At 41.5% G+C, this 17,294-nt stretch overlaps 2 protein-coding genes across 3 annotated transcripts in view; one reads left to right on the forward strand and one right to left on the reverse strand.

Annotated features, from left to right (window-relative positions):
• PDS5A (PDS5 cohesin associated factor A) overlaps positions 1-1,086 on the reverse strand; it is an 86,674-nt gene extending 85,588 nt beyond the window's left edge. Inside the window, exon 1 of one of the 2 annotated variants that reach the window (XM_075499964.1) lies at positions 825-1,086. In XM_075499964.1, the coding sequence (XP_075356079.1) occupies positions 825-851 (27 nt within the window). In that variant the 5' untranslated portion in view covers positions 852-1,086. The remainder of the gene's footprint in view (positions 1-824) is intronic. The other variant, XM_075499965.1, reaches the window with a different exon arrangement.
• Positions 1,077-17,294, forward strand: part of N4BP2 (NEDD4 binding protein 2) — a 61,972-nt gene continuing 45,754 nt past the window's right edge. The window contains exon 1 of the mRNA XM_075499960.1: positions 1,077-1,218. The gene's annotated coding sequence lies outside the window, so the exon portion shown is untranslated. The remainder of the gene's footprint in view (positions 1,219-17,294) is intronic.

A 17,294-nucleotide genomic window follows, 5' to 3' on the forward strand; every position in this document is an offset into this window, starting at 1 on the left:
TATCGGTCAGAAAACAAAAGTTCAGCAGAATGGAAACGACTTTCTAACCCTCTTTTTCCATTTCTCACCCTCAATTCGCAGAAGGCCCCGGTTATCACCCCGCCGACTGCGCCCCCCGCCGCTGCCCCCGCCGCATCCCCCCGCCCCGAGCGGCGCTGGAGCGAGGCCCGGCCCGCCGCCGCCGCCGCTCCCCACAACTCCGGCCCCTCCATTCCCCTCCGGCGCCTCCTTTCATTGCGAGGCTGCTCCAGCCCAACACTGTTAGTTCGGAGCCGACGATTTTACAATGAAATTTCGGGCGCGATCGAAGGATGCCCCGGGGCCGAGGGCCCATTACGGCCCGAGGCGGGGACCGGGGGTTGCAATTCCCGGCCCCGGGGGGGGCTTCGGAGCCGGCACACCGGCCCCGGAGCCGGGAGACGAGGCCTAAACAGTTAGGCCTCAAAACTATCAGGAGGCAGAGAAACCAACAGGAGAGGGGGAGGGAGGGAGGGAGGCGGCGGCGAGCACAAACAAAACACCCCCGCCGGCCCCCCCGCCCGGCGCCGAGCCCCCCGCCCGCCCCCCCCGCGGCGGCGGGAGCCCCCCCGGGGAGGGGGCCAGGCCACTCTCCACTTTCCATTTGTTCCCGCAACTTCATGTCCCCTCAGCCCCTCGCCCCGCAGCCCCTCCTCGCCCGCCGCCCCGCACCCGGCCGGGCCCACAAAGAGCCCCCACCCCCCCCCAGCTCCGCGCACACACCCCCGCCGGCCGCGGGCGACGGGGAGGAGGGAAGCGGGGGGGAAGCGGGGACGGAGGGAAGCGGGACCCGGAGCTGCCTTTACCTCATGCAGCTCCGGAAGGTGCAGCATTGAGTAGCCTCCGTGCCGGGTGGTCCTCGCCGCTCCGCCGCCACCCCTGCCGGCCGCTGCCCTGGCTGCTCCCGCCGCCTCCCTGCTCCGCGGTGCGGCGGCGGCTCCTGCTCGGGGAGGGGTGGGGGGAGGGGGAGGCTGCTCGGTGGCGGCAGCGGCGGCGGCGGCTGGGGAGAGGGGGAGGCTCCGGCGGAGCGTGCGCCGCGGGGACACACTGCCGCTCTCTGTCCGGCCGGGGAAGAACAGCCCGGGAGGAGGCTCTGCGCCGCCCCCCTCCCCCTGCCCGCCCGCCCTCGGGCCTGGGGCCGGGCCCGCAGCGCCGCCCAGCCAGGATCCCCCAGCTCCGGGGCAGGGGCGAGGCCGGCCAGTAAGTCTCGTACCCCGCCGAGCCCCGCGCAGGGCGGCGGTGGCGGGTAGTACCGGGCGCGGCCGCCGCAGCGCTGCCTCCCGCTTGGCGCCAAAACCCCCGGAGCGGCCGGGCCGCGGCCTGAGGGCCGCTCTCCGGCCGGGCCTCGACCCCACGGGGCTCTCCTCCTGCGCGGCGGGGAGCAACGGCCGGCTCCGAGGGCGAGGCCTGGGGCGGCGTGGGGCCGGCTGCCGGGATTGCCGAGGCGGGGGCCGGTGGGTTCCCGGCTGCAGGGCGGCAGCGCCGTGTGCGGGAGGGGGAGAGACATGTTTGTGCTTCCTCACGGAGCCGGGCTGCTCATGGCTGCGCGGTCTCGTCTGGCCGGTCCCTCAGGCAGCTGGTGACAGTGGTGAGGCCTGGTCGGCGTGATAAATAAGAAAATGGGGGAAAACGGTGTGTGGGGTGGCACGGAGAGTGCTGTGGCAGGTAGGAGTAAATAGCCCTTCTTAAGACAGAGGGGAGGAAGAGCAGCATCCGCGCATCGACGTCCAAATTTTTCTTCCTCGTTGGCAGATGAGTTTCTCAAACGTTAATTTAGTTATAAATCTTCAGGAGAAACTTGAATATGTAGACTGAAGGAGCCCTTGCCAGCCAACTCAGGAAATCCTTCCATGCAAAATGTCTTTGTAATTTAATAGTCTTTCATATTTCCAAGAGATGGGGTATGTCTGGAAAGTCAGTAGCAAAGTGGGATATATCTGTCTGTTTTGAATCTGCATTATGTGCACTGCATGTCTGAAGTATAGGTGGCTAGAAGGTGTTTTCCAGATGCTTGCCCTGCTCAGAGAAGGTGCATGACAACTAAAAGATGACTTTTAATGGATCAAGACTAATTTAGGGTCTTCAGCTGATTATTCTTGGTTACTCAAACCAGCTAAAAGTATCATTCTTCTCAGTTTTGAAAATCTCTAATGAATTTTCTATAGAGCGAATTAAAGGCGGGCAGCTGGGACCAGTCTGTGTGGAGCGACGGGTTTCTCCGCAGGGGCTGCGCGTGTGTGACAGGGGCCTTGCTAGGCACAGCAGAGGGGCTGGCATGGCCTGCCAGGAAGGATGCAGGAGCGTGAGGGGATGGGAAAGGGGTAAGTAAGTAAGATTATGGTGACAGTATGCCACATTGCCGGTCACAAGTGGTGTTCCCCACGGCTTGGTGTTGGGGCCAGTTCTGTTTAACATCTTTATCAATGATCTGGACGAAGGGATCGAGTGTACTATCAGTAAGTTTGCAGACGACACCAAGTTGTGTGGGAGTGTTGATCTGCTGGAGGGTAGGAAGGCTCTGCAGAGGGACCTGGACAGGCTGGATGCATGGGCCGAGGTCAGTTGTATGAGGTTTAACAAGGCCAAGTGCAAGGTCCTGCACTTGGGCCACAGCAACCCCATGCAACGCTACAGGCTTGGGGAAGAGAGGCTGGAAAGCTGCCTGGCAGAGAAAGACCTGGGGGTGTTGGTTGACAGCCGCCTGAATATGAGCCAGCAGTGTGCCCAGGCGGCCAAGAAAGCCAATGGCATCCTGGCTTGTATCAAAAATAGCGTGGCCAGCAGGACTAGGGAAGTGATCGTGCCCCTGTACTCGGCACTGGTGAGGCCGCACCTCGAATACTGTGTTCAGTTTTGGGCCCCCCACTACAAGAGAGACATTGAGGTGCTGGAGTGAGTCCAGAGAAGGGCAACGAAGCTGGTGAAGGGTCTGGAGCAGAAGTCTTATGAGGAGCGGCTGAGGGAACTGGGACTGTTTAGCCTGGAGAAAAGGAGGCTGAGGGGAGACCTTATCGCTCTCTACAACTACCTGAAAGGAGGTGGGGGTTGGTCTCTTCTCCCAGGTAACAAGCCATAGGACAAGAGGAAACGGCCTCAAGTTGCGCCAGGGGAGGTTTAGACTGGTTATTAGGAAATTTTTCTTCACTGAGAGGGTTATCAAGCCTTGGAACAGGCTGCCCAGGGAAGTGGTTGAGTCGCCATCCCTGGAGGTATTTAAAGGACGTTTGGATGAGGTGCTTAGAGACATGGTGTAGTGGTGGTTTTGGCAGTGTTAGGTTTATGGTTGGACCCGATGATCTTAAAGGTCTTTTCCAACCTATATGATTCTGTGATTCCAGATTTATAGGGTGTTGGAGGAAAACGTACAAAGACCAAGGAGCTCTCAAGTACTTCTGGTGTAATAGCACGTGGGTAGGAAATGTCTCTCCTATACCTGTGTTCCTTGTCTCCCTGGAGTGTTGTCCTACGGGAGCTGAAGCCTTGAATGTCCATAGCCTCTATGAAACCAGCTCAGAAAGGATTACAGTGAAAATGACTAAGAGTTGCAAGGAGCACTTAGGAGATCTCAGGCACTGATTTGGAAATCTAGAAGGGCGCTGCCAGACAAGGTGTTTAAATCTGGCTGCGAGTCCAGGCTTAGATAAAATTATTCTCTCCAGGCTTAAGGATCGATGGATTGGGGCATTCACAATGGACAGGTGACCGTAAGAATGAGATACACGATTCAGTTTTAACAAGGTTGTACTGATTTAATAAACAAATAAGCCAACACCAAGCATTTCATCTTTTTCCTAAGCCAAACTTCAGTGGCCGTTTAGATTTGCCTTAGAGCTGAAGTACTCAGACTAGCTATCAGCTCTTACTTGTTGTCAGTAAAATAATATGTACTGTCAGAACTATTATACTTTTAACAAATTTGTTTTTAGCCTTACATTTGTTATGTTAGGTACTTTGCTTCCTAAATCAAATTACTAATATAAGCAATTAATTTGGTGTTGATTCCTTATTTTTAATACACTTGTATTAACACAATAAATCAGAAACAAATCCTATAAGATTATTCTGTAAATAAAAAAGAAAGTATGTATCAAAAACCTATATGAGCTGTCTTCAATTTAAGTAGAAAAAGAGAGAATGTAAGTTAGTAAAAATGATGCAAGAAATACATTTGAAGTGACCTTTGCTGAGGTTTTTTTATGACGCAAGCATAAAGCTAGGAAGATGTTAGGCAGGCTTCTCTTTGGGCAGAATTGAAATATTATGGGTGTCATATTCTAGAAATTTCACCTAAGTCTCTGACCTTCCTGGTTTTTAACGTTTATTTTCAGGTATTGTTTTTTTGTTATTGAAAAGTGGTATTTTATGTATGTCATTAATGTGGCCTACAGTGTCATAACGTTTTCTTGTAATCTTGTGGTTACAGGTTTTTTCCACAAAGTGACACCATCTTTACCTATAAATCTTTATACAATAGGTCATGAAGTAGGAATAGGAATGAAAAGGTAGAGGGCTGCGCTCCCACAACTTGTTTTTAGTCTAAGTGTAGGACAAACACAGTGCAGAGCCTCTAGTATGCACTTCCAGTTTTATTTTCCACTGAAGAATAAGACAAAGTCTTGCTTTCTAAGGCATATGTACACTGTAACTAGTTAGATGTGGCTGTTCAAAGATTTCACTCGAAAGTGCCAGGTGAAGTTTGCTCATTTAATTAAAATCTTACTTCATCTTGAGCAAGTTGTTTGTGAAGCCCTACACTGGAGTACTCTTGGTTGTGGACCAAGATCTATCTTCTTGCAGACTTCAGATAAATAGTGAAGTTAGCAATTACTGTGGAGTAACATTTGAAGATTTTTAATTCTCAGGATTTCATATCTGTAATATAACATAGAAAAAGTCCTGAAAAACATCAGTAGAAAGCTGAGTATCTAGTAGAGGTTCACACTAGATTTCTGCTTTCACAGGTAATGATTAGTCAGCAGTGTGAAAATGTTGACCACCCCTCATCATCAATGTTGTTGGAGTCCTAAGCCATTAAGTGCAGGTGCAGTTTCTACTGGTAGACTGTTCCATTCCTGGTAAAATTTCCTGTCTGACTGTAGGTTCTTGTATCAACACAACCTTGCTGACATCCCCTAGGTTCACAGCGCGAGTATTTTGCCAGCATACTAGTGTAAAACTATCAGAGCACTCTTAGGATAGCCATTAATTTAGATGCTGTTAGTCAGATATATGGTGTTTTGAATGAGTCTTAGACAAATCATGATCTGCAAAGTGGTTGAGAGAGGAGTAGGTGCAATTCTGTAATCATGGGATGATTAGGCAATGGTCCATCTTTTCTCAGAAGAGAAGCAGCGGGATTTGTACTTCTGTACCATTTGAAATTCTAAAGGACTAAAACAAAGCGTGTGGTTCTGATATCACAGCCAATTAAGGGAGGTATGAATGAACACTTAACTGCCAATTAGCTTGAATATATGCATGGCATTTTCAGAATGTGCAAACATAAAAGCTTCAGATAATCTGACCTGTGGTACTCTTAATCTGAATAGTCCTGAAATCTGCTTGCAGATATGATTACAGCTGCTAGTGTCTGGTTTGTTGCCTTTGCTTGTTTGACCTTCACCCTTCTAATTTCAGCAGGCAACTGAGATCTGACTTGGACTCTGCTTCTTGTACAGCTGTAGCCAGGTTCACATGATCCCTTGGGTTTTAATGGATGGCTCTGTCTAATAATAAGACCCAGTCCTTTAGTCTTTACCCAGAATTTTTTGAGTCCCTACCTGGACAAATTTATGTTGGAATTTATTTACTTTTACTCCCAGTATTTTTATTGGAATGTATTTACTCCAATCTGTTTGTAGTTTGTTGTTATTATATTTTAGACTACCATTGCAAGTGTAAGCAATACTGAAGCAGACTGAAATAAAGGGTGTTGAACACTCTTGTGAGGCAGTCTTGTGGGGTGCTTCTTTCTCTGTATCATGTCAGGAGAGGTTAGAGGAAAGTACCAAGAAAAGAGGAATGTCATGTTTTTACTGGTAGGTGAAATAATGCAGCACAAAATTTTCAGAACAAAACGGCTTTCAGGTGAAACAGAAGAGAGTATGGAGTGATTACTTTAAGCACAGAAAATCCCTTAATTCAATGTTGATTAAATTAAGCTATGTGCACATCTTTCCAGGAACAGCTTAGCGGTTGTCCTCAGGTCTTTGTTAGTACAGTAAGCATGGATAGTAATAATGATCAAGAACTAAATAGTCGTATCAAGACACAACAGTGTGTGACACAACTGCAGAATAAGTCGTATCTGTCAGTCAGCTGGGCAGACAAGTAAGAAATCCTATCTGGTGGGTTAGGAAAGCACTTGTCTTCCTAATAATAGCTATGCTCTTGAAAGCTCCTGCTTTGCAGAACCAGGTGGTGGAGTGTGGTCCTTCACTATTAAATCTTTTAAGTCACAGTCAAATAGGTCAAGAGGGGGAAAAAAAGTGTAATTACTTGTTTTCAGCTCTAGCATTTAGCCAGTTTTTGATATCTAGCAGGTTGCTTTCTGCCAGGTTGCTTCCTAATCATGAAGGCGCTCCCTGCACTCTCCCCCCCCCCCCCCAATGAAAGCCTATTTCTTTTTTCAGTGATACACACTTTTCCTGCAATACACCAGTTCCTCTGAACTCAGTACAAATCAAACCCTGGAAAATAATTTTTTGTCCTCAGTTTTGCACAGAAGCTTTCTCTCTTAGCATTTTGACTTTAGTATTAGTCCTTGTTTCCTTTCCTCTTTGTCTGTCTGTTGATTCTCTCACGCATGCAATTGCACACAGCTCCTCCAGTTAAAATTATAGCCTCTAAGTTTGCTGCACTGGATCTTCAGAGATATCCCTGAGGTTTCTAATTAAACTTTGCAGTGTAATGTATCTTTGATAACAGCACCTAATTGTTTTAACTACCTATTTTTATAAAAGAATTGATGCTTTTTTACATCTGCTGTAAATTGAGAACAGTAGTTACACTCACCTGAGTCAAAGGTGAGTTTCTTCACAATGTGGGTTGCCATAATGAAAGAGCTGCCATTCCAAATGGTATGCCATTCCAGAGGGTATTTGCAGTGAAATTACTCCCGTCTAAGAATAGACCAAGAAGTGTGTTTTGTCCTTAAAACAGGGACTTACATGTGTCTCCCATGATATACACTGACAAAGCAAATCGGTCAAAGGGTGGAGGAGGACTTGTGTGTATTATCTCATGAAGACAATCAGCTGGAGATACAAAGGGCTTCCTTGGAAAAGAGAAAAGAGTCCCATGACTCGCTGACTTTTCATGGAGTACCACCAGTTCTGAATAAAGGGAAGGACCAAATACTGTATGGATGATATACTCCTTTGAAACTGATCCCTAGCCATAATCTGTCTAAAAGTTATTTTGCTCTGGTTTTCATAAGGAGGGCTTTCTCCTGTGCTGTCTGAAAATGTCCTTATTCTGAGTCATACTTGGAGTTAGGGTAGTTATACTTGCCACTGGACTTTTGTGGTATCAAGGCACGTTCAGAAATAACAAGGATTGTCATTGTCAATATATTTAAGCCATTGTGAAAAAGTGTATACTTGCGAATACACTTGTAATTTATGAAATACTGTATTGACAGAGCAATTGTACTTGTTTCCTTTGCTTGCAAGTGAAGTAAAATCAATTTATTGGCACCTGCATATTGGTGATTTCATAAGAGAATTTTTAGAAGCCTCCTTGATCCATTGCTAGTTTTGAGCATTCAGAAACTGAAGTCACAGCAGTCTCCTGCGTACCATCTATCCACCTCCTTTCTGGCTGCTCTCTATTGTGATGACTTGTCACCATTCACTCCATAATTACATTCTCAAGGTTATTTCCATCTCTATTCCTGATGTGTCCAAAGCACATACATTCATTTCTGACAACCAAGCCTACCTTTCTCCAATAATATATTTAATATGAGCATTTATCATCTTTTCCGCCCAGGAGATATGCAAGGGTCTTTGCTTGCACCACATCTCAAAAGCTTCAGTTGTCTTCCTGTCGGTATCAATAATTTCTCAGAATTCATGTTCATAAGTTGCTACAGCAAAAGATTAAGCATTTCACCAGTCAAATCTTTCTGATTTTCTAGGCGAAATGTTTTTTTCAGGCTTTTATAAGGGAAGCCGTGGATGGATCAACTATTCTTCAAATTTTTCCAGTTTCTCTTGGACAGATTCTGATTGGATAAATTTGATCCCAGGTAACTGAATTTATGAACGGTCTCTGTAGCTAGACCATTAAGCATGAAGTTAGCTTATATTCTATTTTTATTAATTAAGTAAAGTTATTTTATTTATGGCACATTCGAGAATAGCCTGTATTTTTCATTAGCCTTTTATTGGCTCTGTAATACTTGCTGCACAGCAGAAGCGGTTGTGACAAAGGGCGTTATGTCGTCAGCTGAAGGTCACTTAAAAGGAGTCCATTTCAAATTCAGCTTTTCCATTCTGTAAAGTCCTTTCTGGATTCTTTTTTTTCCCAGCCAGGCTGCAAGGAAATCTGCAATTACCTGCAGTTGTAATAGTAGCGTATGGCTCTTTATGTTTGCTTGATATTTTTTCAAATAACAAGGCAGATTTGGGGAATTTCTGAGTGTATGGGACTGCTTAGAGGAAATACCACTGAGGAAACTGGGAAAGTTTGGTAACACATTTAGCCCATGGTGGCTACCTACTGGAGGGAAGGCAGTATGAGCAGAGTCTCTACCCTCTGCCCCATTAGATGAGAACTGTCCTATGCTCTTAAAAAACGAGAAGATGCGTGTTACTAACAAATTCTGATTAAGAGGCTCCTTTGTGAAAGATATTGATTGTATTTATGATGCTGCTGTTCCTAATTCTTTCACAAATATAATGTCTGCTGCTCGCAGTAAAGAAAAGAATGATATGAAACTTTACAAATGAATATGAACTTGGAATTTACCATTGTGGTCAAAGAAAGATGTTTGATGAATGGATGTGCAGTCTCAGAGCTGTACTGTAATGATGGGGTCATTTCACGATGATGGATAGGTATGTGGTGTGCTATTCAGAGGCTTAAAAAGGGGTTGCATTTATCAAACTCAGGGAAGCATCAAAGTGTTTGGGTATGACTGTGAGCAATAGAATCATTACAATTTGCCTTTGAACAAAGTCAGGAAATATATTGATCATATAGGTTTATGCTGCTAGGAAAGCAACTAATGATGATTCAATCAATGTGTTTTGTGAACGGCTTGAGGGGATAATCATTAAAACCTTACACCACTACACCATTTTGGAACTTGAATATGAAAGTTGGAATTTCAAACCCTTGTAAAGAACAACTTGCATTTGAATTTACAAAATAAAATTACTTCTTTGGATTGTGCAGCTCTGGTCACTTCATCCTTACGATTTTACTACAGTAAACGCACTGGATGTTTGCATCCATGCAGGTTATCAGCCAGCATGACAGAAGATCACACTGACAACATAGTGATCCAGCAGCAGGGAATACTGAGTATCAGTGGAAGAAGATTTTCCTAAATTCAGGATATGTAGCAGCAGAGAAAGTAACTAAGGTTATTTGAGCCAGTACTTGAATGGGTATTTAACAAAGTGGACAATGAATTGGTGTCTAAAGAGAGGACAGAATATCAGGTATTGAGTAGGCAAAGCCAGAAGTAGGCTAGACAAGGCAAGAGCAAATACAGAAATGAGAAAAGCGTAGTCTTGACAAACATGAATGCTTAGTAATACAAAAGCTACGTTCACAATAGTCAGATTTCTAACCAAAAATTCTCCATGATGGCATATAAAAAAGTCCATGATGGCAGAGTGATGGCTGAAGGTGATGATATTAAATGCCAGCAGAGGGATTACTGCTTGTAAAGTAGACTGATACGTATCCACTTACAATTTCACCAACATCTAATACCACTATTTATATCCTATCTGAATTTGGCAAGGCAGCTCATGTGTACCCTGTGTAATATACTATAACTACACTGTATCAAGCTCATAAACACTTGCTTTCTTAAGTATATCCCTGTACTGTTCTTTTTATCTTCCAGACACTGCATACTTATTCCTAATCATTTATATTTTCAGGGAAGTGCATGCTAAAATTGTAAACTTCCTTTATCTGAGACCATTAAAAAGACAGACAAAGGCTTTTAGCCAGCACGTGAACATTTAAGTCACTACTTTAGATGTACTTTAGATTTGTTTATGGAATGTTGTTGATCTATATTTAATCAATATTTTTTAAACATCAAGATCTGCTCAGCAGCCACCTCTAATCCAGCACATGGGGAAGAAAACTTGAATGAACCATTTTTTTCATCCATTTTTAGTATCTAGCTTGACACTGCCTGGATGCACTGTTAGGCTTGTATCCTTGCTTCAAAAACTGTAACAGTATGTTCTCTCACACAGCTTCATAGTAAAAAAGATGTAAATGAAAAAATATGTTGACAAGTCTATCAGATTCTGAATATAGTAAGAGGGAACAGAACAATGTTACTTTTAGGGGAGAAAAACTTTATCTAGCAATAGGTCCTTAAATCCCTTAAGGAAGCAGCTTCATATAGCAAGTAAGAAATAACACTGAAGGAAGTACACAAATGCTGACATAATCTATGAATAAAAAAACCCAAGGGCTTTATAGTTTCCTGAATTTAAGCAAATTTGCAGTAATATTTAGTCTGTCTTACCAACCCCTTATTTTGGTGTTTGTCTCTGTGTTCCTTTCTAAAAGGTTTGTCCCTTGGCCAGTTGCTGGATATGAGAAATAGGAACACAAGAAAAGGTATGAATGAACAGGAGAAATGGGAAGGAGCAAAGATGAACACATAGAGTAGAGAATCTGCAGCTGGCCGAGCATTAGGGAATTTCATGTGAGCAAACAAAAATTGCAGAGATAGAAGGTGAAATAAATAGCCCTGAGTGAATTGCAAGTATATTTTAAATATCATTATTTGTGATCAGTAAGTACAATTTTGCCAAATTCAAGCTGAACTGGAGAAGCCAAATTCTGAGAACAATATGATTAAATGTTCTGTTATATATCTTAAAACTAGTTACACCTACAGTTCATATTTACTTAATATAAAGGCTCCTTTCAAATTCGATTTTGGCTTTGCATATTTGGAAGCTACATAAATAATCTTTTCTAAAACTAGCTGAACAAACTTGCAAGAAGTTTTTTAAAAAACAGCATACTATTAAAATTCGAAGTTAAAAAGGAGATTGTTGTGGATTTAGTTTGCCCCCATTTTATATATGAAGGGGAGTTCCAGGTCAACTAGAGAGCTACATCAAAATATATTGGGAGCTTTTCTTTCTCCGTGCATATGTCCTGCCTGCTGTTTTAATGCTGCCATGGGTAGTAAATGTCTTCTTGCTGAGCCTGGGGAAGAACATATATGTGACAGTGGCTGCAGTTGCCATCCACAAAAGGGTGAACCTGACAGTGTAGAGTGTTGACAGGTAAATGAAACAAGCTTAAATTATGGAAGTGTTGTTTGTTTTCTATTTCAATCCTAATAATAGGTTTAAACATAATCCAGATAGGGATTTACTTGAATGTGCCTTTGATCACTGCTGAATTTGAAAAATAGATATATAACCAGCAACAATTGGGAGAGTCCTAAAACACTTGCCTTTAAGAGTCATCAGAGTCACAAACCGCATAATGCTGCTGAGGAAAATAATTACCAACGTGTATGGGTGAGGGGAAAATTGCCAATTTGTTCTTCTGCTGAGTATTTAACCTTTTCGCTTTCTACTCTTCAGTACTGTGTAGTATACATAGTTTATTTTTTGTATGTGGAAAATAGGCAAGTTTGTAACAAACACTGATGTAAAGATAAAATTCTTACTTGGTTTTGAGGTACGCATTGTTGTCTCCTAACCATCACCACTGCACAGAAGAAGAAATCATAGCTCAGAAACCGAAGAACTACATAGAAAATATGAACTACTTGCGTTTCAATGTTCTTTTAAGTTAATGTGTTATTTCTTCCAGGTTTGGGGGAATGTAAACAGAGGAATAAAGTAATTGAAAGAGTTCAGTGTTTGATCATCTATTTGAAGAAAGCTTAAACATGTTTTCATGCTGGTTGTATCAACTGTTTTTGGTTTTGTTTTTGTTTTTAGTAAGTTGTCTATTACAGATGGGCCCAGATCCAAATTACACCACCTCTCTTCCATCCTGAATTGTGTGTGTGAGCTAAACCTGGTTACAGATACCAATCTGAATATCATGAGCTAGGGCAGGGTGGAGTGGAGCTTGTCTTAAGATCTGACTCCCTCGTTCTCTGGACTTGGAATTGGCATGAATTTGGCAGGTCCAAGCTAACTAATTTTTACCTAGTCCTCAAATAAATCAGAAACTGTAGACTGTCCTGTTAGAAGGAGTGACTGTCATTTTATGTCTCTGAAACCCCAAGGTGGTCCTTAGCTGCCTGCGGCTTTCTAAATTTGAGTTTCTTTTGTTGCTGGTGTTACTCACTGGGAAAGAATGTGGCCCCATTTCCAGTGACAGAGGGTGTGAAATGTTAAAAAGTAGAAATGATAGGTGGATTTTAAAGGGACCAAAAAAAAAAGAGGTCAGAATTTACAGGAAAGCAAAAGAAGGCCCGGTTCTCCATTCAGCAGGGACCAAACAGCCACGGAGTGGATTTCCTATCTAAATAATTAGGTTCTATCATGTGACAGTTGCAAAGAATTACATACTGAACAAAGGATTTCCTTAAAAAAAAAAAAAAAAGTAGTCTATACAGCTGTTTTTAAATGCACATCACTCCCTGCTCCCTTCCCCCATCTTCTTGGCTTCTTGTTTCAGCATAAGACATGCAGCATACAAGTTATTCAAGTTTAGAAACTAGTTAGTGAAATTTAATTCATAAATGAGTGCTAGTGGGTTTAGACCATAACAAGCTCCCTAATTTATTTTTATAAGCAGTTGGAGTAACTTGCAGACGTTCACGACAGAGGTCAAGTGCAAGGGTTGCTGTAGCTAGCCAGCTTTTGGGTGAGTGATGGTGAGTGATGAAAATTGACGCTAAGCAGGATACCTGCAAGATACTTATATATCATAGAATTTTGAAGCCATTGAGTTGTGGTATCAGAAAATTTTGTAAAATACGCAGGTCTGGATAGGATCTGTACTTGGAAATAAGGCCTCTGTGAAACTCTTTGGGGAAAGAAATAAAATAGATTTTTATATATTTTAAATCTTCTATTAATTGAAGGTCAGTCACTGTGAAGTAAACGGATTCGTAAATCACTTATGATTGGCAAGCAATTAACTTCTGGTAAATTAATTGTACAGACAATGGAGTAGAGTCTATCTTGACAGGTAAAAGCATTTGTTCATTCAAGTGACATTAATAGATTATTGAAACTTGCCTAAAATTCAGGCTCGTACTTAACATGAGATCTACTTGGAAATTCCATTCTGCAGCAAGGTCCAATGTTTTAACATTTAAAAATTTCTGAATCGGAGCAAACAATAGACATCCCAAAACTTCCAGTAGAATGAAAATACTGGGTTTTATTTAGAATCACTGAAAAGTTCAATGATTTTTTTTTCCCAGTATTTTAGTAAGGTGAAATGGACTGATAACCTTTAACATCACAAAACCCCATATAAACTAAAAAAAGCCAAAATTTTATTTGAAATAGTATTACATAGTCAAAAGAAAACAATAACTGATAGCTTTTTTTTGCTTTTCTTTATAATGTCAAATTGACTTTTTCAGTAAATGGTTTGTTTTCAAGTGTTTAATTCTGCATCTCGGCATGACTTGGTCACATTAAGTAAACTTGGGCATTAATATATTTGAGGAAATGCATCTGTTTTGCTCTAAGGAAAACAGTTACTTCAGGTGATACAGAATACCTTAATGTGATAAAATCCTAATACGAGCAAGGTAGTTTGTAGTTTTTACATGCTGTCGTGGTGAAGGTAAACAGGTAGGAACATAAGATTATTTTAACCCTCTAATACATATAATATGATATTGTTCCAACCAAAAGAAACAAACTTCTTTCCCTTTCTGCTTCTGCCCCATGTTTTCCTTAGTGAAGACAAAGTCCAACATGAGGATGATTTGGATTCAGTCGCTATCACTTATGTTAGCTTGAGTCTGGATAAGATATCCCAGGAGAAGCTCAGCTGCCCAAGGAAATAAAATGCTAAGTCTCACTGCAAATTCTTGAATTATGTTAGTTCTGTCTTAACTGGGAAGATTTTAGCCCAGTTCAAAATCAGTGCAATTTCTTCTGCAGCTGTGGCTGTCCTCTTAACAACTGCCTGAAGGCAATTACCTTGCAGATTGGAAACCTGGAGATTTTCTGTCCTGGGGCAGTTTTGTTCTTACAGCTCTGGCTTTACCAATGAATGGAGGCCATTAATGATACTGTTCCTTGGAAACATCCTCTTTCTTGATCAGCATACAACGATTGTTTTGTAAAAACCAGTAAGTAAACTTTCACATCCTGGTCAAATTCCAGTTCAGATAACAGCACCTTGCTTACAGAGTTCAACTGGATAGTATATCGATGTCTGTTAACCTACTCTGTGGGTATTGCATGGTGTAGTTAAACAGCTGTTGCATTTTGTTTGAGAGGTGGGCTCAGCTAACTGATGTATAAAGTGGATCCCCCATGGTTTTTCTTTTTTTTTTACAAGACATTTTGGGGATGGTAAAAGTTACAGAAGTGTGAAATATTATTAATTTTTTTTCTGTTAAGTTTGGTCTAATTACTGCAGTGATATAAGTGAAATCTGATTTTTAAAAATAATACAGATACGCAGTTTTACTGCTAGCCTTGTTCTTAGACCATGTCTTAAATACACTGACCTCTAAGATCTCTGATATTAAATTTGCTGTGGGATGGGATCAATGCAGTTTTTAAAAATAAAGGCAGTGATATTCTACAGATAAGAACATGACAGTTACAATGAAAGTCAGCTTATTACTTCTTATCATGTGCCAGGGAGACATATTAAGCATTGTTTGTTTTTCCTTTCTGCAGTTTAAACAGATCAGGATGGATGTTTGATATCCATGAAATTTGACATATCAGATTGATAAAAACAACATAGCAGAGAACATCCAATACAGGAATCAGATTCACCATAAATGAAAACTGAAGTGTGAGCTTATTCCAAATTCAGAAGGTCCTTGTAGCAGTGAGGCTTCTGTCAGCTATATAAGCATGACCTCACCCTTTGCCTGCCGAGAAGATACAATTAAGTATAATTCTTCACTTCTTGGATTACAGCATTTGTTGCAATCATGTTCCTGCATCTCCCTTCCAAAAACCAAAGCATCTTTGTAGTTCATATATTCTGGTGATGTTTAGGATATCAAGTATACTAAACAAATTTTATTTCTGTTGTGCAATATATCTGCAGTATATAATTAAAATACAAATACTTTAAATGGAGACTAGTAACGTGCTGCTTTAGAATGCCTTTAAACAAGAATTTGAAAATTTACAACTATTAACTTTCAGCAGTAACCTTATAAACTCCTTTGATAGTTTACTGATGGGTAGGTGAATCAAAGTCCTGATTTGTTAAGTAACTTGTCAATTCATTAGGGGTAATGCTGGAATTAGCGTGACCTCACCTAAAAACGTGATCCTATTGAAACCAGCAGAATGTTTGCTATTGTCTTCAGTGGGGCAAAAATTGCCTCATGATCTAGATTTTTGCTGCTTCTAAATACTATTTTTTCTCCATTTAAAATAATGCTGAAATAGAACCCTGTGTAAAGGGAATTAAGGCATTATTTTAATATAGGTGTAGTAAAAATGTACTATTTGGAATGAAGAAATGTGTATGTGAATTAACTAACATTACTGCAGTGATACCGACCTGACAGTTTCTACAGTTAACTATGGAATCGATAGCTACATGGAACAGAAGATAAATATACTTCAAGTATAGAAGCCAGATGTGGAGTTCCTTTATGGAGACAAACCACCACAATTCACTATGCATTCGACTTAAATCTGGATAGGGGTGGAGGAGAAGACACAGTTATGATGTGAGTTGCTCTGCAAAAATTTATTTTTATAAAGCTTCTATCCTTCCCCACCCCCCCTTTTTTTTTTTTACTTAAGCAATTAAATTTCTACTTCAGAAATCAAATTGTGGCTGAGGGAAGAGTTATCTTTTGTAGGAACACACACTCCAGGATCGTGGACAAAGTAATATTAACTGGAGACACAGACATTCCAAGAAGCCAAGTTAAACATCTTAAATCAGCATTAAGGTAAATCCATTAGGAAAAAAAAAAAAAAAGGGAAAAGCGAACACTTTTTATTTCCCCCAATGGTAAAAGAAACCTAAAGCTGGCAACAGAATGTGGAAGGCTCCGTAGGAAGAGGAAGGGTTATAGCATGGAGGGACTGAATCAACTTTTATGAAAATGTTTTCTGCAGGAACTAGATGAGGGCTCTTTTCATCTCTCCTTTCTGAAGGATGGAAAAACCCACAATAATTTGGGGCTTTGATTGTATATAGTAATGGTCCAAAGTAAAATTCTGAATAATGATAAAAACTATACCTGAAGTTCCTGGAAAGATAACTTATTTCAGATTTACTGCAGGCAGGCATGAATTTTTAATACACTGTCATTTCTCAGGCATTTTCCTACAGTATTTATTATTGTATATTCAACATGTTACTGTAAGTAAAAATGTCTTTAAAACTGACGAAGTTAAACATGTCTTTCTTGCCACACCAGAATGTTCTTCAAACCAAAAGTTTAGCTGCAAATTGTTGTTGCAAACCAAAATCTAATCTAATCTTTTTTAACTATAGACCCTCAAAGACAATTTGAGCATAGAAGAAAGGAAATAATAATTTGCCGAGTAGACTTAGGCTGTATATAATCAGAAACATTAAAAGGGACCGACATTTTCTTGTTTTTATGGCCCGACTCTGGTAATAATACTATTTTAATGTGAGTTATAACGTAAGCAAGAATATAGTGAAGTATTTTCACTTTGAGAAGGCAACATTGTAGAAACCGGAATGGAAGATCTGTTGTTACAGCATTCAGTGAAGACTAGACTAAACACTTGAGCCAAACAGCAGAGATTACATGCTGTATGTTCAAGCCACTCCAAGTAAAAACAAGCCAACTGTAGACATAAGGAGAGACAAAGGAATGAAAAAAAACCCAAAACAATAGCAGATAATAGGTGATTAGTGTGTTATGTTTGAAAAAGTTGTGTGAAAAC

The sequence above is a fragment of the Mycteria americana genome, chromosome 4 (genome assembly GCF_035582795.1).
Source record: "Mycteria americana isolate JAX WOST 10 ecotype Jacksonville Zoo and Gardens chromosome 4, USCA_MyAme_1.0, whole genome shotgun sequence".
Lineage (NCBI taxonomy): Eukaryota > Metazoa > Chordata > Aves > Ciconiiformes > Ciconiidae > Mycteria > Mycteria americana.